Here is a 24,631-nt window from a genome sequence, read left to right as displayed (position 1 = left end):
AGGTTCTCTCTCGGCCGGTTGGATGGTGTGCAATGTCTTGTCAATTGTTTAAAAAAGAGGAGCAAAATAATATCTTAAATTTACGCACACGATAAACCATACAGAGCATATATTCGTAGGGATTTTACGTTTGGTGACGATTCTCCTCACACAAGTTGAAAGTGATTCAATGAATAGGAATATTTATTGCAAATTATATTGAGACCCTTCATTAAGAGTTTCGTTAATGCGGGTCTTCATGCGAGTAGCCAGCAGTGAATACATAGAAAGTAGGAGTGAGCTCTATATTAATTCTAATAATCATCACTTATTTGGCACAAAACATTTTACATCATTTTCCTTACAATGGTTTTCTACATCACAAAACTTGACGCAATGTAAAAACGTAAACTAAGCTCTAGTCAACGGGTGAATACGGGCAAACAATTGACGGAACACTCGTCTCGAGATACTATGTAATAGAGGAATTTGAACGGTATAATCGCAATAAAAACAAAACGTCTTTATCTTGAACCTATTTTTTTCAGTATTTTGTTTAACAATTTCAGTTTAAGCTAATCGCAATTCGAACAAATTCTTTTTTTATCACCCGAAAAAAGGACAATTACTTAAGCTATAAACGACACCACGCAGAAATGCACTCTGCCCGCTCTAACTCACTATTTGATGATTCGATGGGCGGAGCTACGGATGGTCTTGGTACATAATCCGCGCAAGTTACATATTCGGACCGTACATATCAATCACCATCCGATTAACGGAGTAATATGTGCGCACGCGAACCAAATGATTGCGAACGAGCAAAACAGAAAAGAAAGAAAAAAAGCCAAGGCAGCCATGAACAAGCGAAAGATGGACGGCGTGGTTTGGGAGAAATTGATTTTTCTTTCTGCAGTGACTGCAACGCGGTGTCTACTAGGCGTGCGCATCGTTATCCTAGATTCGGCCTGCTGGAGACGGATAAAATTTGTCATCACGTTCTCCATGAAACGACCACTCGCATACATTCACCCATACCAACGTCTGTAGACCGTAAGAAGGTGGGAGAGCGTTCAAAGCGGATAAACGGAAGCCGGGAATCGGCTGTGGGGCAGCGTAGAGTAATGGAGGAGAAAACATTCTGACGCTCATTAGTTCCAATTATATTTGATGAAGATATGGCATGCGACAACCATCAGGGACGATGATGTCGAGGACGAGCGTGATGACGTTTGCCTTGGCACTTTACTGCGCCTTCATTCTGCCTGCCGACCTCTTCATTCCTGGCTATTCCACAGATGTAGCGCGTCGTTCTCAAATTCACGTACGTGTGTGGCAGCTGTTCCACTTACGCGAACGTCCTGGGAGGTGCTTCGATGGCCACGAGGTGGCGGGTAATTCGTTTAAGAGCCTTCCACCACAAATCATCTACTGATTGGGCACATTATTAAACTTTATGGCCACGCGTAGTATCAACTTGGGGAACGAAGCATAGCTAAATTTAAATTTTAACTCACCTAACCACATTTTATTCTGGGTGATGTTAGTAAATCGTTCACAAATCCTAAAACGTGAATCTTTTTCAAAGAACTAAAAAGAAAATCACAAAAAAAACAAATTACAATAACATTTAATTGCATACGTGAATTTTGAAAATTAACTAGAAAACATGCTCATTCCATATTTTTATACCAATATTGTACCCTACACTAGGTATATTTTCATGAGAGCACTACGTCAATTCAACATGAATCGTGTTTTTTAAATTAGCGGGACTAATTTCTATGGCTGCTAAATAGACAGACATATGAAGGTTGATAATACATTTTAAAAAGATCGATTATTTGAAAAGCATTTCTTTCAGTAGTTTTCTTTTTGATGTTATTATTATGATTTATTTTTATTCTAGTAGATAATTAAACTGGAAAGGCTTGGGTTTAAAAAAGGCTTGCTACAAAGAAAACTGCTTTTGTAACAGTTTTGAAAATGAATAGACAAACATTCTTATTTATTATTGAAGTAATCGAGCTACAAAAAGACCTGCTCAAAATCATACACCAGGCGTCTCCATTTACATATCATATCACTATGTTCATACCCTTATCGTTATTAATTTCGTAATAAAACGTTATCTCAATTGAGATATCTTTATTCATAAATAATTACATCTTTTTAGTAGAACTAAGTTAAATTACCAGAAAAGGATCATCATCAAATAGCACGAATTTAGAAAGGCCGCCGGTTCGATACCATTTAGGCTGGTTCGATACCATTTACCAGGCGTCTCCATTTATGGATACGATCACAATATTTCTACACTAATTGTTATAAATTTCAGTATCTACTGTCATCACGATGCAAATGCGAGTTTTTACGACTTTTCCGTTATGAGCCGGTTATTCAGAAACCTTCAGCATAAAGCATAATTTATCATCAACGAAGTGGAAATTTGCATAATTGCAAATCTTCGACGGATAAAGCTTCTGACCTCTGAAATAACCCCTTTTTTCCAAGACTGGTAGAAGTGCTTATCTGTCGACATTTGGTAAAAGCAGACGATAATTTAAAAAAAAAACAGTTAGCCATTCTTTCCGGTTGCTTTTGGAATCCAGTTGAACTAAAGTTGATTTGATTGCATTGAAGAACGAGAAACGCAAGAGTTGAGAAGAAGCGTGATAAAATGATCGAGGCGTGGCAAAATGATGAACAATTAAAAAGCAAACGTGTTACTGTTACACATGTTACATCTCGATCAATCGAATGAACACTGTGAGACGGAACAATGCGTGAACCGAACGATTCTAGTGCCTCTATGCCTTTAAGGCATTGCTATTTCCAGGAGCTATTTAGTTTGTGCACCATGTTTATGGAAGTTAGTACAGCAAATGTTGAGCTCTGTATAGTGGATCCTTTTTGCGGTTTAATGTTATCCAAATACACAAAGAAAACATCGCACTAACAGATTTTTCAAAACAGACCATTTACATTTACTTCAAACAATAGATGCGATCGGTGTTGCCTAGTCATTATTAACGATGACTACCTGTTAGGTGGTTGTAGTCATAGAACACCATTTTGCAAATAGTAATCTAAATATGATGGAACAGGAAAGGATCCAGATCGTCTCAATCCAAAGGTTTGTGGGAAAATAAGATTTTCATTCTCACAAATGAAAACTGCCCCCCTTGGATGGCATTTCCTTGGGTGGCAATATTTGGTAATAAACGAACGATACGTGTTGATGGCCGCGCACTGTGTATGGTATGAAGATATGTGAGTACTGAAAGACTTTAAGTCCCAATAATTGAGATTACTATTTGAGAAAAAAAAGCCAAGAATCTTACGGATCCCTCGTTTTACAGAGCAGACGTGCGAATGGGAGGGTACGGCTTGGAGAAAACAGAAAGCTGTTTCAAATATATTGTGCTTCGCATTGTGCTGCGGAGCCACAGGACATTTCTGCAGAGCGTTACACAATTTACGAGGACTACAATCTCAGCGACAAACATAACGACATCGCTCTGCTACGATTAGTCCAACCAATGAGTATGAATGATTAAATCGTTCACATTTTGTGTCATAAAATCCCAAACAACCTCCAATGACGAAACATTGTGGTGTGTAGTCACTTTTTTGGTGCGTCTTCAGGCATATTTTTGAGCATATCTCGGGAGCCCAAACTCGTATCGCGTCTAAATGTGCATCAAAATGAAGAGGACAGTGTAAAAAACAATTACTCATTTTTACTTTTATTTTAATAACTGTTCTTCACAAAGCAAACTGACTTTGTTTCTGTTTTAGCCTGCTGTGTACTGTCTTTATTGGAGCAGTGTATGTAACACGATGGCAATTATTATCGTTCATAGTGTCTCCAGCTCTCAGTTGAATATGAAATAAAATATCCGTGAGAGTTTAGGAGCTGATTTATTTTAACCAACTAGAAATTCGGTTCTCATCACGTATCCTGGCAGAAAGTCTTTAAGTAATTCATTGGTGTTGATTTTCGACGATATGAGTCACGTACACGAAAACGGACTCGGTAACGATCGTGGAAGGTACAATACATCCTTTAGATGGCAAACACCGCCAGCATGTTTACACATGACTGTATTCAAAGAGGGAAAAGCAAAAAATTAGCACCTCCAAGTGTCCTCAAGTGTTTCTTCTATGGAGGCCATGTTTGGCACGGTCATAGTGCAATACGATGTTGTGGGAAATAAATATCATCAAACAAAAAGTTTGGTGTCAACTTGATGGGTAAAGTAGATAAGAGCATGCAAAATGAAAGAAATAAGCACAGTATCATAACGCAAAAGTACGTAGCAAGATTAATATTTCCAAGAATTATAGAATAATGAGATATACAGTATTGTAAAGTTGGGTTGTTTTTTGTTTCTTGAAGAAAAACGCACTCGTGACAATGAATTGGTGACGACATCCTCAAGAAAAAGCATAAATAAACCACCCTTGCGTCGGCTGATGCCCTTTATCCCTACCAACACGGACTCTCCTCGTCCATGGTTCTTTTGTTTGAAGTACACAAGAGAAAACGAGAACTGGTGGACCAGTTTATTATGCATTTTATTGCACATTTCCTCGAGGAAGAAGCGCTGAAACCTGTGGGTTAGAAATGCAGTAATTACTGGAACGATTTGTACGAGATGGAACCAGCTGGAGAAAGACAGCGGAAAAAGAGGAAGGTCCATAACAACCTACCCCAACACCGGTCAACTACCTTTTGCAAAGACGGCCGCTCCGGCGGTTAGGGCAGAAATGTGAACGGAACAGGGTTGCAGTTTATTATTAAACCCGTCCCATTATAACTGTCAGCACTAAATGTCAACGGCTCGTGCACATTAAACGTGTCGAGGGGTTTCTCAGCGAAAGGATCGTAGCGTAATTACTGAGATTTTAAACAGTATTATCAAAGCAATCGCTAGGTGCATGAAAAAGAAAGGAAAAGGAGGTGATGCTTCAGAATAAAACATTTACTGATGCCGCGTTATCACTCGTTGGAATCAAAAATAATTAAATAGGCAGGCGTGCTGTGCAGCGTGACCTGGCGCGTGAACTTTAGAAGAAAAAAAACAGAAAGTTATTCATTATGTATTTTTTAGCATTTCTGCCTAGATAAATTACACAATGTTACGAATGGTTCTTGAATTCTCCGAATTTGAAATTTTAGCGACTTTTATACTTAATGAATAAATCTGTAATTTATTTTTACTTTAAATATATTTTGATATGAAAATTCGAACTGGAGCCACGCATCACATTTTCGCTTGCATTTCCATAACGAACACTGGTTTCCATTTTCCCACCTTCTGAAACGGGTTCGTACGGGTGCAATCACGCCCTGCGTTAACCATCGATATCTTCAAAAGGACACTTCACTAATGTTTTGGGTGTCCCTTTTCGCAAAAAGGAACCTATCGGAGAACTGACGGGAATCCTCCCTCATCCGCGCACCGTGAGAGATTGTCAATTTAGATAACCTTTTTTTATTCCTACTTTTTCAACTGTTCTCGCTGAATGTGGAAAATGGTAAAGGTCTGAGAGCTGGTAACGGCAAATGCACGTCGGTAGTCGTTTGTACATGTTCAGCAGACAGGTCGACGGGCACGAGCGGAACGGCGGTAAATGCCACCGAATAGAGCGGAAAATTGATTGGATTTATGGTGACGCACTCAGACGCACCGAACGGTGGGTTGTACTGTGACTTTTAGGGGTCGATTTGGAAGGAAAACTGGCTCATGGAAAAACGCCCGACACACGAAGAGGAGGTATGGGATGATGTTGAGTGAAAAGAGAAGAGAGAAAGAGAGAGAAGGAGGGATAAAAACGGTGACAAGAAAATCCAGGAAGTGCTTATTTTTAGGCTCGGTCGCGATTTGACTTTCGGGCGTGAGCCAAAAATTACCGAGATCGTGATAATAAGCAGGATTCTCCCGGAGAGCGGACTACATCGGACCCTGTGGAGAGGGAAGAGCTGATGGGTGTGTGTGACGGCGGGCATAATAATGCCGATCAGGGACCGGAACCGGTTGGACATGTAAATATTGTTATTACTTTCAGATACGATCTATAAAATCGTAATTAAGTGTTTCACATCCGCATCGGATGGATTTGAAACAGGGGACAACAGCGAGGGAAAAATGAGGGGGAAGTGCAATGATACGTTTGAAGAAAAGTGAGTTTCGATTGGAAGGATACAAAGTACAATCAGATGTGATAGTTTTCAAACATGTAGACATCAACATATAGGTGTAATAAAACCAATTAAATAAGAAATACAAATTGGCTCCCATTGTCTTACAAAAGCAATGAAAAACATCTATTTTCCAAGAAGTATATTAAAATCTTATTCGAAGCTTATCGGCCTGACGAATATCTTAATTAAACGATCAATGGTAATTAACCGACAATACTAAAATATTCTCCACTGCTATATCGATTACAAGCATCAAACACATGTACGAAATGTTTTATCGCTGGGGGCTCTTCTTTCCGAGAAAGAATGGCTGGAATGTTTTTACAGAAGTAATGGAACCTACAGTGAAGTGAAAAATGAGTATTACTGCTTAATGTACCAATTGCAGGGAAATTGACCGGCCTCTTAGATGTCTTTTTCCGAGAAACAATACTATCATTCGGATGGTGGTCTTTATTATTGTTGTGTATTTGTGCTGTGCAACAACAAACAGTGGGTTTTGATTTTGATCTCTTTAACCATTCCTTGTGTAAAACCTCCGCATGATTGGTTAAAATGAAAGAAACATACGAAAATAGCATATTGGACAGGATCAACACTAGCACAGGGTGGTTGCCATTGCCATGGGAACACACGACATGATCCAGACCAAGCAAAACCCCGGATGCAACCCTTTCCGGAGTTCGGAATAATCCCTTTAATATTAGTTTTTGTTCCCGCGGCGTTGAATAATAGCCCTCAGACACTTCGCCCGGCAAAGAATTGAATCCCCGCCGTTTTTTCGCACCTTTTTTGCGTGCCATGCTTTTTCTCCGTTTTGCACGACTGTAAAGGTGCCTTAATTCGCCCTCACCTCAGTGCCATGTTCTGTTTATGTCTTTCGGTGGTAGGAGTTGTTCTGTTGTCACTCGAGGAGATCAAAAAGATAGGTATGATGGATGAATTACTCAATGATGCGACCATTTGGATGCTGAACGGGAATGGTTTCATGCGGCGATGATATGATTTTAATTATCTCTTTCGACATCTGGGTGAAAATGGTAAAGAGCATTATTTAAAAGAATCGATGGAATGAAGAATCTTTGAAGTACAAACCAAGAGAACATTTTAAAACACTTTATATTGAACATTATTTTAAACAACTCAATGCTTAGGTACAGATATGAAAACGTGAACCGGATGAGAATCCTTCACACCAATCAATTCCATCAAGGGCCGAGCACAGATTGCCGGAAAAATGGCGCACATTACAAGTTGATCGGATAAGGCACGGCACGGAAGCTGATTTAATAATAACACAACAATAACCCTCTTAATCGCGCGGGAACGGAAGGCAGTTCCACCTAGTTAGCGCTCAGCACAAAAGGCTCTTCCAAAAGGGTGCTTCCTTTTCCTTCATCTCTCTCTTCTCTTTTCCTTCTCCCTTGGTACATTGCCAATATGCCAAGTGGGAAAACCCACTGAGGGGCGAAGGCGTCAAAAACTGAATGGGCAGGAAAAATCAACTCAAAGCGATGCCCTTTGTTCCTTCTTGTGGTTGAGATTTTGGTGTTCGTAAAACATACACTCGAAAAAAAAAACGCGGTATAAGAACGAACGGCCAGGACACACTTTTTAAGAGATATCATCCTCAAAGAAAAGTCACCGAGCAGAAGGATGAGAGTCATCGAGAGTATCTTTCGCTCCATTCCGATCCAACCAAACGAGATGTTCTTTTGTGGTAAGCGGAAATGTATCCGCTGTTGTTGTTTCCATTCGCCATCTTTTACGTTCTTTCGGCTTGCGGAGGAAAACCCGGAGCATCCAATCAATCAAGGGCTTGTTAGTGCGTTTTAATGGAGAATTTAGCAACAGAATGAACTGATAATGGTCCCCGGAGGAATGATGGTCCGTTGCGGTGTTGTGGTGAAATGTAATTATTTCGATACAATACTTTCCCCGGGGAAAGCAGTAGATATAAGAATGCCGGGAGAATGGATAAGTTGTTTTGAACACATGTTTTCGCTTGGCGATGTATGTAGAGGAGTCGAAATGGATCAATTTTTCGACAGCTCATCCTATGCCATCGAAGGGGTCCTATTAAGTGAATAGAAACAAATTAGATGATTGCAATAACACGTGACAAACTTTCAATTTTCTTGATCAACAGTCTCTAATTGGAAATTAAACCCAATTAAGCGTTAAAGAAATTGATTAAGCGACTCCAAATAAATTTCCTTATTTTATTATGCTTCAACTAATAATTTACAAGTTATCAAACGCAAATATCAACTAGATTTTTTCTAAAACCATATTTCCATATCATCAAAGAAATATTGAATTTTTACAATGCATGACCATTAGCATCTTTTCGTATTCAAAGCACGTCGATCAAAAGTTCACATTTTTCCCATTTAACACACCAGCATTCGCTATCAACAAAACTAACTCACATCGCCGGGTTCGATACCGAAAAGTGGAGTGTGAGCGTGAGAGTAAAAAAGTTCTTCGTTTGCAATTGTTGGCAAAACCAACCCCAAAACCCCAGAAGACCTCTCGTTCAACATCGTTCCAATCGAGCATAGGGCACACGTTTTTCAGCAGAAACATGAGGATTGCAAAAACATGCAAACCCCGGCAGTCTACAGGCGCAGGCGGGAAAGAAAAATAAAAATCAACCGAAAATTAGCGCACAATAATCCGCATAATTAACCGACAATGGCGCAACATACGTGTCCGGTTACGGTGCCGTGTGCAAGGGCGGGAAGACGATAAAAAAGCATATTCCCCGGAACGAAAACGGAAACTGTTTCCTCCACTCGAGGAGGTAAAGCCGGGGCCGTAAGTGAGGAAAGAAGAATCCGAAAATCCTTAGCGAATGAAATTTGATCTTAAAAAGCAACCCAACGCGGTTGCACGGCTTACAAAAAAGACGCAACGCACACTTGATGCAACCAACAACGGTGAGGCGACGACTTTTAGTTTCCCGGTGTTGGGAAAGTGGGAAAAAAACTGGAGTGGCAGGAAACCACCGCATCCCCGCAGGAGCGCCGCCGGAAGTTCACCGCCTTTTCCCAGCGGGCAATCGTTCGCTCCATCGACCCGATACCCGACCGATAAACGTCATGTAAACAGACTAATTGATTGAAATTAGGTTCACGTGGCGGCAAGGGAGGACAATAAAAAGAAGGGAAACGGCTCTCCCGAAGTAAGGAAATCAGAGTTACATCTACGTGGGCTGGTGTATGTGTGTGTGTCTTGAAAAAGATTCCCGGTGCCTCGGCTGCTGGGAAACGTCACCGCCTACCGGAGGATGACGCTGGGCCACGTGGCGCTACTTAAGAGCGGATGGAAGGGAAAGAAAAGGACACGAAATGGGGGTGGCAGGTTCATTATTTTGGATGGATGGTGACCGATTAAGGAAGTATAAAATATAATAACAACCTGTCACCCGAGCTGTGGACACGATTGCACCGTTTGAGTGACGGCCGTTTCTGCTGATGAAGAAAGAGAAGAGATTTGACGACCATGTGGATTTTGCGGGGTCGTGCAGGTGATTAGCAAGGATTCATTGTCGTTGAAAAGTGTGAAAATATTACTGCATGGGATGCTTACATTTTTTGAGCAAAACCGCAACCCCAATAGTGCACGTTTTAAATAATATTAAAGGATTTAAGAGAACGGATTAAACAAATCTCTAAATGCTACATTTTCACAGAAAGTGTCACATGATTCTTGTTTTTGAATCCCAAATTTACGAAACAAAGTTTACAATTCTATCTAGTCGAGTCCAATCTTTTGTGGAAATCAGTTTTTTAATTCACTTCCCCATAGCGTATACCAAGAAGTCAATCGGCACGCGTAAATCGCAGCTGCATCCCTTCAGCTCGGGATGGGACACGCTTTTCAAGCACAAAGCCAACGATGATTACGGAAAATAATTGATTTAATCTCCGGCTTGTGCTGGTAGCGCATGAGGAGGGTGCGTGTGTGTGTGCGCGCACGTCGGTCTGTTTATGGAACACACTTTGGATGGAATTTTCTCAAAATCATACAGCATCGAAGAAGCGCGAGGATGTAAAGGGGGAGTTGCGGCAGACGTTACGGTACAAAATGAAACATAATAATATGATTAACCCCCGGGATGGACGACTTTATGTGCGAAAAAGGAGGAAAAACCCATAATTTCGATCGTGCCGCCGGATCATCATCGATAGAGATTTTTCGTCCGGTGAAGGTGCAGGGAAAATGTTTGATGTGCGGGAAGAATAAGGCTGCAAGATCGGGTGGGAGAGGTTTAAATGTATTAAATATCATCTTCCCCAGCGGTGGGTTGGAATGAAATTTAAAAACTTTTACTAAACGCAGTCAACGGTCGGGCTGTGTTTTAAGGCAGGATAAGAATCTTATCGGATCGACCTTTATCGAGTCGCGCGGAGTGGAAGAGGCGTGATGAAATTTAATTGTTACCCTAACAGATGGAGAAGACGATAGAGACTTGTCGTTCATTTTTGGAATGAACGTACGAAAACAGGTAATGAAACTGGATAAGGATCGGTAGACTCATGGCGATGCATCTTAATTAGGTTCCGGTATGAAAATTCGGTGTATATTAATTCAATCATGAACCTAAAAATGGCGAAGTAGAGAAGGGGTTGGAAAGACAATTTTAAACGAACATTTCGGACTGTTGCATAGACGTATTGCAGCAAATTTCAATCAATTTACTTCTTTATTTATAACTCTTGCAAAAGGTGTTTTGTTTGTTGGGCGTACTTTTGAAAATATGCCGCCGAGAAAAAAGCAAACGTTTAACTATTGTTTAATTTCCCAACGTCTTGCCAACTCTCCGTCTGGTTACGCATTCTACGTTTCCGTCCCTGCCTTGGAACACTCTTCTAGGTTTTTACTAATTTTACACCATCCCACTGTTATCAACGTTTCTTTTCGCGAAGTTAGCAAATACTCCATTCTATCATCTATTCCTTTGCCCTGGAAATCGGTTCCGAAGATGATCGATTGCAAAACAATAGTCCTAAGAGAGAGCAGACAAGAACCACGTACGTAAGAGGAGTAGCATAAATCAGCACGAATTGATCGGTGTTAGGGAATGCCACCGTAAGAAACACGATCGTCACACGCACGCGCGTGTGTTATAAATATGTTTTAACTCTCATATTTTCATTTGTCTATATTCTGGGGGGGCTTTTTATTTTAAATATCAGTTCGTTAAAATCAATTAGTGTGTAGCCAAGTGTGTTTGTTTTTCTGCGTTGTTCCATAGCATACTTTCAGTTCCTCAGTGTTGAATAAGATTCTACGCGCTTCTAACGCTATGCAAACATATATGTTCGATTTTATTCAAGCAATTATTCTATTGGATTAGTCTTGTGTTACTTATGTCCGCGGGAATTCAGTAGTTATACTATTAAGGGGCGGGAAAACTATGTTTAATACGTATTCTAAGAAGCACAATGCGTTGTTGGCGCGGTTTGTTTCAATCTGCTATAGCGAATGTTGGACATAAATATCGGGATTAATAAGGGGGGGAAAGGGTTTCCGTAGCGTTTCTATCTTGCAGCATACTGCACATAATATCAGTTCTTCCTCCAGCGACACTTATTTACATTACAAGCGAGAAAGAGAAATTCTATAACCAGTGTGATGTTTAAAGCAGTCGAAGATGAAATCAATGTTAGCGAAAAAGACGGAACTACGTCGGGAAAGAATCGGACTCGGATTTAGAAATGGAAGATAGAGAGAATGGTAGTGCAAAACTGCTGAGACTGTAGCTGGCAATAGGAGCGCGGTTAATGTAGGAAGCTACTGTTTTTTTCGATCTGTAAAATTCTTATACTAATCTTACAAAGCCATTCAACTACAAGCTCACAATCGCCCCCGTTCAATATTGGAACACAGAACGTATCAATGGTCTTACAAAATATCTTTACAAAATTGTGGAACTTCGAACAAATTACAAATTCATTGGAAGAGGATTTAAAAGTCATGAACGAGCTACCGCTCGGAGCAGTTATTTCTGTTCCGCTGGCCGTGCGGAAAATACTCCGATCGATTTATGGATTCGCCTCGCTACTATTTTTCCCTCGTTTTAATGCTTATTGTCTCTCGCAAACTCGCACACCCTCTTACGATTCCGGCTTGCTCCTATATCCCGTCCTTTAACACTTGAAATCTTATATGTTGCTTTTAGTTTTCCTTTTACTTTCTCTCTTATACGAACATTGTAATTCCTACACCTGGATGAAATTGCCTGTGGAACATTTACAAAGAAAATAGCACATCATTTCTAAAAGTAATCGTAACAGAACGCCAACGTAATCATTTAAATTTGCTCTTTTCAACGAAGTAAATTATCGTTTTCCGAATGCAATAATGTTCTAACCGAATTACAAACATGGACTACCAACAATGAAAGTCATTCAAACTAATAACCCTTCTTTTTCTCCCGTCAATAACTATACAAAATTAACGTCGCGCAGCTGTACGTAAATATGTTTCATACCAAACTCAATTTTATAAAAGTCAGTAAAGAAATTCGCAAACGAAAAAGATAAAACAATAAAACCAACACGTCATGTACTTATCTCAATAGAGGAAAAAAAAAACTGCACACATTTTCATTTGCACAAAACAAAAAACATCGATGCTTTCGAAAATGTCGATTATTTTCGAAAATGCTTTGCTTGTTTCTTAGCCGACAAAAAGGCGAACTTATATGCTACGTTCAATGAAATAATGTATCTTGCTGCATGCACGTGGTGTTAATCACTGCACTCACGTGGCATATACGTATAATAAGAATAATATAAAATATATATTTACAGCACACTTTCACTATGTCCATGGGCTCGCATTAACTTAAAGGCAACGCAATCGAGCCACTGCACCACAGAAAGGGGTGCATTTTTTCGTATTAAGCTCCAAGCGTCAATTATCTTTAGCAGTATGACTGTCATTCGTACCGTTCCAGCAAAAGCCACCGTACTATCATATAGGGTTTGAAGTAGTTTTTTGCTCTTCTGGGCGTTATATGTAGTGTAGTAATATAGGACTGATGCAATTTAATTTTATCTAACCTGATCCCAGTACGCCGTTCAAAAAATGTTGGAACAGTATAAGAGTAAAAAGTTTCAAATTCAGTTGGTTTCCTAGTTTTGGCCACTTTCTGGTTGAATTCGGCGAAAAGCACACAAGAGTCTAACATGAAACGGTCGATACGAACTTTTAACTACTCGAATCAATTGCGTAGTTTTCCGATTTTCTCCGATGCACGGCCGATACTGGTGCATAGGACGCCTGAGGTACAGGGGTAGTAGTGGCTGTCCCTTTTACAAATCTCTGTGCAACTTGTAAACACCGGGGAAGTAAGTAGAGTATTGCAATAAATAGTCGATTTGGAATCCGCCCGTCCTGCTCCGCGGGCGAAGGTGTATAATCAGTAGTGCATTATGGGGGCCGCATGCTCGTTGGTCACCCGTTTGTTGCGGTTAAGATTGGTTCTGTTGCGATCGGGATTCGAACATTGCTGCTACGTCCTTGATGGAGATTGGCGGTGAACAGCGATCGCGCCTGCAAAAAACACGCACAGCATGATAAGAGGAAAAAAGTTCTAAGAGAAAGTTCTTCATAACGAGTCGATGTGGGGTAGTTGAGTAAAATATATTTAGAAAACGTGTGCACGCTGTTGAAAAGAAAAACGGTTATTTCAATGATGCAACTGCAATCCAAATCTTGTAAGCTTGAGTGCGATGTATTGCGTGCAATGTTGCTCGCTTGCGTGCGATTGCACAATGTTGTATTCAAACAGGATGTAAATTGCATGCCACAACCCCATATCATTTAGAAAAAAGAAAATAGAATTGTTATTTTGTATTTTGTAAATGGGTTCAGAATTCACTAAATGCGGAAAAGCTTGTTTTTTGATAAACAAATTTAGCAAAAACAGAAATCAAGACAAATGGAAATCAAGACAAATGTATGTAAGAAACAATCTAGATGGATCAAATAGATCTTCTAAGAAGAAGGTGCAAGTGCAAAAAGCGCAAGGAAACAAGACATAACACAGCACACAATAAGATTAAATAACAAATAACAAAAACAGGAACAAGTTAACAAAGAAACACACAAAATAGAAGAAAAATTGTGAGACACATAGAGAGGTCCTACCCTAATGAAGTAATAACACGCTGCTTTACTGGGTGTCATTCCTACATTCACAGCTCTTGAGTAGAGGGGAAAGGAGTAAGATTGTGTGCCGTGCGCGCCAATGTGCTGGTGTGTTGTTAGTGGCCATCGGCGGATGTTGGCCACCATCAGTTAGACAAGGGGGTGGCGACAAGATAGAAAACTGTTGGCTCTACTTACTGTGCGGCGCCGCTAGAGGAATTGCTTCGTGTGACGATCACGCTCTTTCCACCATTGTTGAAGCTGTGTCGCTCCCGCGGTGGTGGCGGTGCGTTGCCGTCCTTCTCCTGTGAGCCCGCCGGATAGTCCATGCTGCTTCGCTTGACGTCAAACTTTTGGCGTGTTTTCAACTCGAATTTATTGTCGCATACTTGCGATATCGAGGCGTCACTAATGGGGCCTGCGGCGGCAGTAGTTCCTGCTACCGTCGGTGTGGTAATGTTGGTGGTGGTGGTCACAGCCGGAATATCGTTTTGATTCTTTTCGTCACTGATACGGCGCGTACGGGAGGTCACGGCCGGACGTAAGCCGGGTTGCTGCTGATTGTTGACTGCCGTAAGGGATACCGAACCGAGCATACCCGCCGTTGGGGTCGCTTCCATTTTGAATGGACCATCGGACGAGAGCAGCTCGGCGCGCGATTTGGAACGGAAACGTAGCGAGTCGTACTTCTTCTCCGCCCGGTCGGCCACCAGGTCACCCTCTTTGAACTCACGGAGTTCAGATTTGGATTTTGATTTTAGCTTACCATTTCCACCCCCACCGTAGTCCCGTTCGCCCTTGAACGACTCCGAGCGATACTTCTCGCTGAGCTGATGCCGTCGCTCTTCCTTGATCTTCTCGATCCGCGAACGATCCAGCTTGCAGCTGCCGAGCATTTTCAGGCCCGAAATACTGTTCCGATCATCATCGGATCCAAGGTCGCCACCTTTCCGACCGAGTGCACGAATCAGTACCGGTGTTCCGGCGGTATTGTTGGAGGCGTTCTCGTTCGGTGAGGAGGCGTCCTGCTGGTTGCCCTGGTTACCGTCCTCGGCGTAGTTGTACTGCACGAGCGATATCCGGTTCTCGGTCGTCGGTGTAATGCGCACGTTGTACGCACGCGCCTCTTTGGTGTCTTCAATTTTCATCGAGAGATCTAACTTCATATGTCCCCCCGCGGGCCCTGTTGCCATGGAACCGATTCCTCCTGGCATTCCCGTCGTTTTCGCACGGCAACATTCGGCCGACGGTTTCCCGACTCCGTCGAGCACACACTCATTGGCACCGTTGACCTCGACATTCTCCACTCCGGTCGGGATTGGGGCACCACCACCACCACCACCACCAACGAGTGGGGGCAATTTCTTTGGTTGATTTAGACTCCGCGGCCGGGCCGCGCCGGACGAAAGTTCCAGTGACTTCCGCCGGTTCGGGTTGTTCTCGTTAAGAATGTTCTTTTCCACCTCCGGGATCTGTTGGATGCTCTTGTTGAATCCGTCTACCGCTATTCCACCACCTCCACCACCACCACCGTCTTCCAACCGACGGCCACTGCCAAACTCCCGTACGAACGCATTCTCATCCAGACTGCGCGTGAAGCTGGCGAAAGCATTTCGATGGTCCTCCTTTCCAGCACCACGACCACTTCCCGGCACACCGGAGGACGCATTGGCGGGCTTGTTTCGGATGGTAACCCGATCGTTCCCATAGTTGCCATTGTTCAGTGACGATCGGAAGTGGTGGTTTTGAGTGCGGTTCGCACCGAAATCGAACGGAGGCGTCACGTCCACCGGACTCGTTTCAAACTTTGTCGCCAGTTGCTTCACACTAACTACGATGTCCTCGTGGGGCCCAACAGAGGGAGACGCTTTGAGTTCGATCTTCGGTGGGATTTCGATCCGATACTCCATCTCATTGTCCAGATCGCTCCGGTCCGCGCACAGCGAAGAAAATTCGTCATCCGTTAGCGTGGACTTCAACGTGTCCATAGGGTTGGTGCAGGTGTTGATGATTGGAGCCGAATGTGTTTCACCATCTTCCGCGATACGCTGCCGACGGCGCTGCTGTTTCTGCTGCTCGATGTTTTCATACACCGGGTAGGAAGGTTTCTTCCGCAGCTCCACATTTTCGTACAGCGATAAGTCCGTGTTGTCGAACTCGAGACTGTCCTCGTTCACGTCCGACATTGGCACGTCGTCGCTTTCCTCCTCGGTTGCAACGGCCATCGGAGCCACTTCCACCAACAAGTCACTGCTGGTGGCACGATCGTGGTTGTTATTAATGCCATCCTCCTCTTCCGTAGAGGCTGCCTCTTTCGGTGCTTTTCGCGGGGAGCCCACATCAGGTACGATGCGCCGTAATGGCGCCGTGTCCTCGTCGGAGGTGGCCGCCGTCGTTTCGCTCTGCACTAGGCTGTTCACTTCCGAAACGACATTTTTGAGGAATTTTACCTGCTCGTACACCATCGTCTCGTCAAAGTTTGTCTCCAGCAGACGCTTTGAGGCGGGCGATATATCCTCTTGCAGCGCTTGCTCCTCTTTTTGCCGCAGCTCACCGTCCGGGGTGATCTCCGGCACGAGCACATTCTCATAGATACTGCGTCGCTCGCGCTGATACTCTTCCTCCGCGATCAACTCCAACGGTGTTTCCGGTTTCTTCTCCGGCGTCGTCGGGGTCGATCGGAATAGATTGCCCTCTTGTTCCTTGCGCACCGGTGAACGCACGTTGTATGTGATGTTTATCGTCGCTTTGATCGGAGTACCCGGTTTGGCTTTCTGGCCGAAGGTGGCCATCTCTACCGGAGCAGTAGCAGGCTCGGTCGTCCCAACACCAACAGCACCGTTCGGTGAGAGGTCCGGGTTTAGGTTCTGGTAGCCGAAGTCACTCGGCGTCAACGACTGACTAGTGTTGGTGGTGTTGGTGGTCGTATTGTCGGAGGTGAAGTTCGTCGATCCGGTCAACTTGGACGTTCCGCTCAGGTCAAGCGAAAGTTCCCGTTTCAGTGCTTTCAAATCGTGCCCAGCCTTCTTGCTTTTGGTGACGGATGGCGGATGGGTGGAAGAATCCTCGACCGACGTGGGGGTATCTTTGGCATTCTGCTGCTGCTTTTCGAGGTGCTCGGCGATTGCGCCTGCAATGTCCATCTCGTCGTATACTGGTGTGTTGGCGTTGCTGGTGCTCGTCGTGTCGGAGCTGGTCGATCCGATCAGCAACGAGTAGCATGGACTCGGAACAGGAGGTGACTGAGGGGTGCCGGCCCCGGTAAGCTTCGTGGATGATGCCGACGATGCCGTCATCTGCTTCGAGCTTTGATGGTGATGATGATGATGGTGATGGGGATGGGTTTGCTGCGGCTGTTGCTGCTGATGATGATGATGGTGATGATGGTGATGGTGGTGAGGATTGGGAAACAGTTCGGGAACCGTTCGGCGAAGTACATTCTCCGAACAGCTACGTGGCACGGATGACGGATCCGTACTGGCAACAGAGAGGCCATCAGCACCTCCACTAGTGCCAACGCCACCACCGGCACCTCCGTTCCGGACTTCGGCCGTTGCGGCAGGCTGGTGGTAGCTGTAACGGCCAGGATATTTCGGAGGTTTCGATTGACCGGAGGAAAGCAGAAAACTGCAAAACAAAAAAGAATGGGGCGGTAGAGTCGAGAGAGGGAATAACGGAAGGGTCAACGTAACGCCACAACTAAGAAAAGTGGAGTAGAGAAATGTAGAAACTTTCAGTCCGGGGATGTCAAACCGTCCGCAATTCAATGGAAATTAAATCTCTCCCAAACGGTTAGTAACTAGATCAACTGTTTTCTTACGTTACGACAGTCTACCGAACTGGCTATGTCTTGAAAGTCACTGCGAGAACACCTAGAAGGAAACTTAATTCCTATAAGAGGGCATCATTAGTACGCAATTTTTAAATGTAGCGATTCATGGTTCAATAAAACCAGGTTTCGTTAGCACAATCGTAGTTCGTTTATAGAGTCTAGTTTGTTTATGTACATAAGTGATTCTAAAAAGAAAACATAAATTATTTTCCATAAATTTTGAGATAAAAATATCGGGACGGCAACAAAATAAGCGATGACAATAGCACACGATCAAAAAGCACACAAAAACCGATAGCCCTGTGTTCTCGTGAAAACTGTAAAAAGCGGTCAGGTGATTTTTTTATGATGCGATTTTTGCCTGTGGCATTTACCCTTCCCTGTGTGTTTGACATCCCTGTACTAAAACGGAATGATTTTTAATAGAAACGGTATAAGAGAGTAAGCTAAACACATGCCAGGATAGAGAGTGATCACTTGTACAGAAAAGATGGAAGGAAACATGGCGTAGAGTATCCCAGAGCACCAAAACCCCGCATGATTTCCAAAGACTTCTCCGCGCCTCTCTTCTTAAAGGTGGATTTTTCTATGTAGCGAATGGTGAATGGCAAAACAACTGCTGTATTGCAGTTCTGCTGCACTATATTTACCTCTCGTATAGCGAACTTTCGTTTTTCTTCAAGACCGATGCTTCCGAGGCCGCCGACTGTTGGGCGTGTTCGTCAACGTTCATCGATTGAACTTTCGTGCCGCCGGTTGTCTTGTCCTTGCCCTTTCCGGCCGACTGGCCGGTACCGGGGTAGCTGAAGCGGGTCTCCCTGATTGGCGACGAATCGTACGTTTTACCGTACGCCGCATACTGAGGTCCAGGATACGAGTTCCTCAAGCCAACCAGTTCAACCGTAGCCGTTTCCTCGCCATCGTGTTCCTGCTCGTCGGCGGAATCGTCCAGTTGCGGTGGTTTGTGCACCTGGGCACTGGTGAAGATGGTGTTTACCATCGTGCTGGACGTGGTTGAACCACTGCCGGCCCCGCCTCCGTTCATCCCACCGGCCGTATGCTCGGGTGTATTGCAGTCGATGAACTGGATGTCGCTTAGCTGGTCCTCCAGTTTGTAGCGTTTGCAGAGGCTTTCGTCGTCCTGCCCAAGAGCATCGATGTTGGACGAGGTGATCATGGTACTATTTTGCCACTGCTTGCCACTGTTCGCTTCCGACTGCTGCGCCGTAGAGTTGGGAATATTGAGCCTTGGCTGTTTCTTCGGGCTAGGATTCACGCTGTTACCGCTACCGATGTAATCTTCCGGCCGGGCTCTTAATGTACGTCGAACGGACTGAGGAAGAAGATAAAACATATATAAATTCCACGAGATCATTCGACAATATACCTTTTTTCTTCAACTACTTACCACCTCCTTGGCAACCTTTGGGCTGCTCACGAGACTCTCGCTTTCGGATAATATTCTCATCTCCGGTTCTTCACGATCAAAATTTAGCCCCAATTCGGACAGCTCGCGCGAAGGGCAGGTTACAACACCACCACCACTGACCGTTCCATTACCAGTACCGGCGCGTATCGGTGATTGTAGTAGATCGAAGTACGAATCGTGCGAAACAGACCGACTGTGGCCCGCAGTCCTTAAGCTATCGACCGAATTCGACCGTACGCAATTGTTGTCAATGGCTAAATTTTTACCATCGAATAGATCAAGACCGGAGGCAAAGATAAGACCTAGAAATAAAAGCATTACATTATTCATTCCACTCTATTCGGGGAGATACACAACGCTTCAGAATCACACTTACTTTTTGCCATCTTGTCCAGCAAACCGCTGGAGCTTTCCTTAATACTGACACTATGGCGATGATCGTCCGCATCTTTCCCGTCCGCTTCTGCCAAGCTCGGGCACGTACCGTTCGAGGGCAGTGGTGGTGGGGCCATCGGGGCACCCTTGTCCGCCGTTGAAGCCATACCTCCCTTGATGTCGCTGTTACTGTTCGACTGTCGTGGCTGTCGGGTGAAGATAGACTTCCACGAGGAATGCGATTTTCGTTTGTTCCAGCTTCTGTAAAAGATAGTGAAAGTAAAGGCACTGGTAATACCTAACTAGTTGATGGGGAGATTCTCTCTGTCTTACCTAGGTACCGGTAGCACCGTGTGATACTTGTCCGGCAGGCTGGACGGGCCACCTCCCACCTCGATGTACGATCCGATGTGCGTCGACGTGTTGTTGCCGATTTGTCCCGGTATCGGAATCTTCTCGCTCTGGTCCATAACGTTCCGTCGAATGCGTGCCTCCTCAAGGCTGAGCAGCTTCGCTCCCCCGACGCTCAAGCTTTTCGGACGTTCCATCGAGAGTGAAAGATCTGACGGTTCGCCGATTCCGGTTCCAATTCCTCCAGCACCATAGTTCTGCACACTGTTGCTATCACTCAGCGAGTTCGGCTGCGACTCCACGTAGTGACTGCCGAAGTCGTCGGCCGTGTCGTCGAAGATTTGCTCGCAGTTGCTGATCAAGTACTCGGTCACGACCGCTTGCACACCGACTCCGCGCAGTGCGGCCACTCCGCCCGATTCCAGCGCCGGGCTGCGGAGCAGATTCGGTGCCCACACGATCGCAATGTTACGCTCCGTCATGCCGGTGTTGGCCGAGTGGCGCGCTATCTTGAACAGATGTGTCGCCAGGTACTTCAGCGTGCGGTAGTGCGGAGGGGGCAGCTTCTGCACCGTCTGCCGGATGAGGCGTAACTTCAGATCGGTCGGTGCTTCCGGACGCGTTTGGATCGCATCGACAAAGTGATCGTACAGTTGGTACGTGCAGAGCGGGTTCGGTAGCTCGCGGAAGTACATCTTTAGCAGCGAGCTGACCGCGTGAATGTCCTGCCGGATGTCCGGATGTGTCAGGTCCGGAATGCGCTCTTCGTCAAACGCGCGACGAAGCTTCTGAATGTTGGAGGTGATACCGGAGAGCCGATAGATACCGTCCACGATGCCATACTCCTCGATGAACTCCGCGCAACACTTCAGCACCATCGGGATATCCTGGCCACTGTTCAGCAGGTGTTCGCCAAGGTCGCACGAGAACACGCGCTCCTTGTAGATGCCGCTCTGCTTCAGCCGGCGCCTCGAAGGTCGCGAAAGGATGAAGCTGCGGAAGAACGCAATCAGCTTGCCGTGCTTCCGCAGGACCGGTTTCGTCGGAGACACTGCCAGTGAACCGACGAGCGGGGCCGGGAAGGGCATATGCCTCGGTACCTTATCACCGATCGTGGCCACGCAGCTCTGCGGGAAGAAGCCCACCTCGTATTGGTTCTTCTGCAGGTGGCTCTTCTTGCCGCGCCACCAAATCGACTCGGCCGGGCTCGGCATGTCGATCACGGAGATCATGTCGCCCACCTCGATGGAAATCTCGTCGCACGCTTGGGCCACGTACCGACGCACCCCATAGGCCGCTCCGACCGCCGGCGTGTTGATGCACCGCATCGTCTGCTCATCGGCAACCGGCAACCGGCGCCCCTTGTTGTCGATCTGCAGCCACGTCAGCACCGGTCCGCAGGTCATCGCATCCGAGGCGATCATCGAGAGGCGCGCCAGGTACGCCCCGACCAGCTTCTCCAGCTGCTGCTGCTCATCCGGCACCCGTTCGCCGCCCTCCGCCAGCAGCGTCGCTACGTCGCGCAGGTTCTCCAGCTCGCTCACACGCCGATCGTACACGCACCGGTGCAGCATCTCGTCCAGGAAGCACATGTTCTCGTACGAGCGCTTGATCATGAACGGGTCCGAGCGGCCGGCGGTCACGCGAATGATAAACCACACATTACTAACACCCCTCGCGCCGAACGGGGCCACCACTAGCGAGTTGGTCTGGGAGGTGCTGAGGTCGGAGGCTAGGCCGAGCTGCGAGTCGCTCCGCTGCTCGTCCCCCTCGAGCTGTACGGACAGATTGCCGAGCTGTACGCGCTCGTAATGGAAGTGGGCGCATTCTTCTAGCTTCGGGAAGCGACAGGACTGGAACGAAAGCGTGAGATGATAACGCAAATGAGATGATTTGATGTCTAGCGAGCTCAATCAACGTGCCGGGTCGTGCCATGGTTTAATCTTAGGGAATAGGGAACTAACTAGGGACGTAAAACTAGGCTAGGATGGGATGGGATGTCGATGGGAAGGTGCACAATTTGTTTTCTAATTCCCTGGGGAACGGCCATTCGGAATATTTAAATTGCCTCCGATAACATGAGCACATTTAAACCTAATATGTCAAGGGATAATCTTCACCGTGGGTAATTTATTCGTTTTTATAGAAATGACTTCATCAATTCATGTGAGCAACAACCTTATTAAGTACATTTCATGGTTTTGTACCAGTGAGTTTATTTGATTGGTAGTATGTTTAAGAATTCGACCAAAGGAAACCATGGTTAACTAAACCAATCATTTCACAAAAATAACTTTAAAAAGTCAGTTTATACAACTCAATACATGGTTCTGTACAAAAGGCTGAGAAGGCCCTTGAAAAGATAATACTCGAGATAATAATCGACCCCTTCACACATCAAAAGTCAATAACGTTTAATGAAAAAATATTAGTATGCACGATTCAACCGAAGCGGAATTGGGAACCTCATCGAAAATCGGTTTTTAAATCATAAATTGTGGGCTTAAAAAAACCACTGCCCGCGGAAAGACGTCCCTCCACATTTACATATTACTGTCAACGATGCGTTGCTTCCTCTCCATTTCCCCCCTCCTCATGGCCTTCCCCTGCGTTCCCTAAAGCGGGACGCAACTCGTTAGAAATCACTTCCAATTGAGATCCGAAACTGGGATAGGGGGTTGAGAACGCTTCATTCAAAGCCCGGGCGAGCAAGGATTTAAGCAAACACGGCGGACACTCTTCGGGCTGGGCAAGTAATTAAAATGGTTTCAACTTGGGTCCGATGGAAAAATCCCTTCGGGCTGTTTAATCAACGGTGCTGCCGCCGCTTTTGCTTTGGATACGGTGCGGGCCATCGAGGGAGGGTACATCGCTTTCAACAGTGCATCATAATTGAATTAAGAGCAGCCGTCGCTGTGATAGTAAATTATGCATGGATTATAACACACATACACCCACACCCACGTTCGGGACGGTAAAAGGACGAGGGCAAAGGATCGAGGGTCGAACAGAAAAAGGGATGCTCTTGGAAAGCAATACTTGTTCAATGATGTAACGAGTAGGGGTGGAAAAGTGTTGCTCGGTGGTCTCTACGGTGGTAATCATTAAACGGATTGTCATGTTTTACAAGGATCTACTGCCCCTCTGTGACGAGGAAATCCCGCTGCTTACCCCGGAACCGTTCTGCGAGCGCATCAGGTTGGCACTCTTGATGTGCGTCGAGTCGGTGGAGGTGTTCGAGATCTGGGACGCGTTCATGATCGCCGACCCGCTGTCCGAGTTAACGCTCGTGTTGAACAGATCGTAGTTGATCTCCGACTCGCTGTCGCTGATGGTGCGTGGCTTCTCAATCATCGGCATACGGCCGGTAATGGGCGGTGCCGAGCGGGGTGGCGGCCCGCTCGGGTTGTTCCGGTGGAGCTCCATGATCGACGACTCGCTTCCGGTACCAGCGCTTCCCGCCCCGATGTCGATCGAACGGTGCCGATGTCCACTCGCGCTCGCACCGATTGACGACTCCTTCCGCATGATCTGACTCATGATGGTTGGCAGTTCTTTTTGGAGGCCTTTAATGCTCGTCTTGTTTTTCCTCACCGGAAAGTGCACTCGCCCCGTGTCAAAGGTTGGCTGGAGTGTGCGTGGAACAAGGGTGGGAGCACAGAAAAGATTCCCGCGCCTGTCGGAGGCGGGAAATGTGAAGGGGCTCAATACAGACGTCTCCAGGGAAGGTGGCCTTTAGCTGCGGGCGATTGCTCTAGCACCGTGTCTGGAGGGAGTCGTGTACTGGAGCGTCTTCCTCGTCGGCTTCGTTCCAGCCGTTTCCGTTGCGCACATCGTCTTCATTTCGTCATCGGCCAAACGAGTAATGTTGTGGCGGAAAACATCCGCTTCAATGTCCGCACTACTGCTGCCAGCGTGTCTGCACCGGTGGCATCTTCCCTTCGCAACCATGCATTCCCGTGTCCATAAGTGCGTACGCTTATTGTTCCTGTGTGTGTGAGAAAGAGAAAAGAAAGGAGAAAAGGAAAACGATGAGAACTACATATAAAAACATACAAAATTCTCGTTTGGAAATCAATCAATCGGCTGTCTACGTCACCCGTAGCCGTGCCATGCATCGTTTGCGTCTCGTTGGTGTATTGTGCACTTGTTCCTTTCCCATCCCGCTACAAAATGGATTCTCCAAAGATTCTCGACGACTTGTCTTTCGGCGTCTAGGGATTTTTCCATTTTTGTTTTGAAACAGGAAATGCTAAATTTAAATGCAATTACTCTCCATCTCCTTCGC

The 24,631-nt window shown here is 45.4% G+C and overlaps 1 protein-coding gene across 1 annotated transcript in view; it reads right to left on the bottom strand.

Moving 5' to 3' along the window:
- Positions 1-10,888: 10,888 nt before the first annotated feature.
- Positions 10,889-24,631, bottom strand: part of LOC131262596 (GTPase-activating protein CdGAPr) — an 82,326-nt gene continuing 68,583 nt past the window's right edge. The window contains exons 3-9 of the mRNA XM_058264639.1: positions 23,515-24,331; positions 20,326-22,196; positions 19,994-20,253; positions 19,600-19,919; positions 18,839-19,521; positions 14,555-17,983; positions 10,889-13,759 (exon numbers count right to left, since the gene is read on the bottom strand). Of these exons, the coding sequence (XP_058120622.1) occupies positions 13,678-13,759; positions 14,555-17,983; positions 18,839-19,521; positions 19,600-19,919; positions 19,994-20,253; positions 20,326-22,196; positions 23,515-23,883 (7,014 nt within the window). The 5' untranslated portion in view covers positions 23,884-24,331 and the 3' untranslated portion in view covers positions 10,889-13,677. The remainder of the gene's footprint in view (positions 13,760-14,554; positions 17,984-18,838; positions 19,522-19,599; positions 19,920-19,993; positions 20,254-20,325; positions 22,197-23,514; positions 24,332-24,631) is intronic.

Source organism: Anopheles coustani, chromosome 2 (genome assembly GCF_943734705.1).
Source record: "Anopheles coustani chromosome 2, idAnoCousDA_361_x.2, whole genome shotgun sequence".
Lineage (NCBI taxonomy): Eukaryota > Metazoa > Arthropoda > Insecta > Diptera > Culicidae > Anopheles > Anopheles coustani.
Note: the sequence above shows the minus strand (reverse complement) of the source record. Positions and strands in the feature narration are given on the sequence as shown.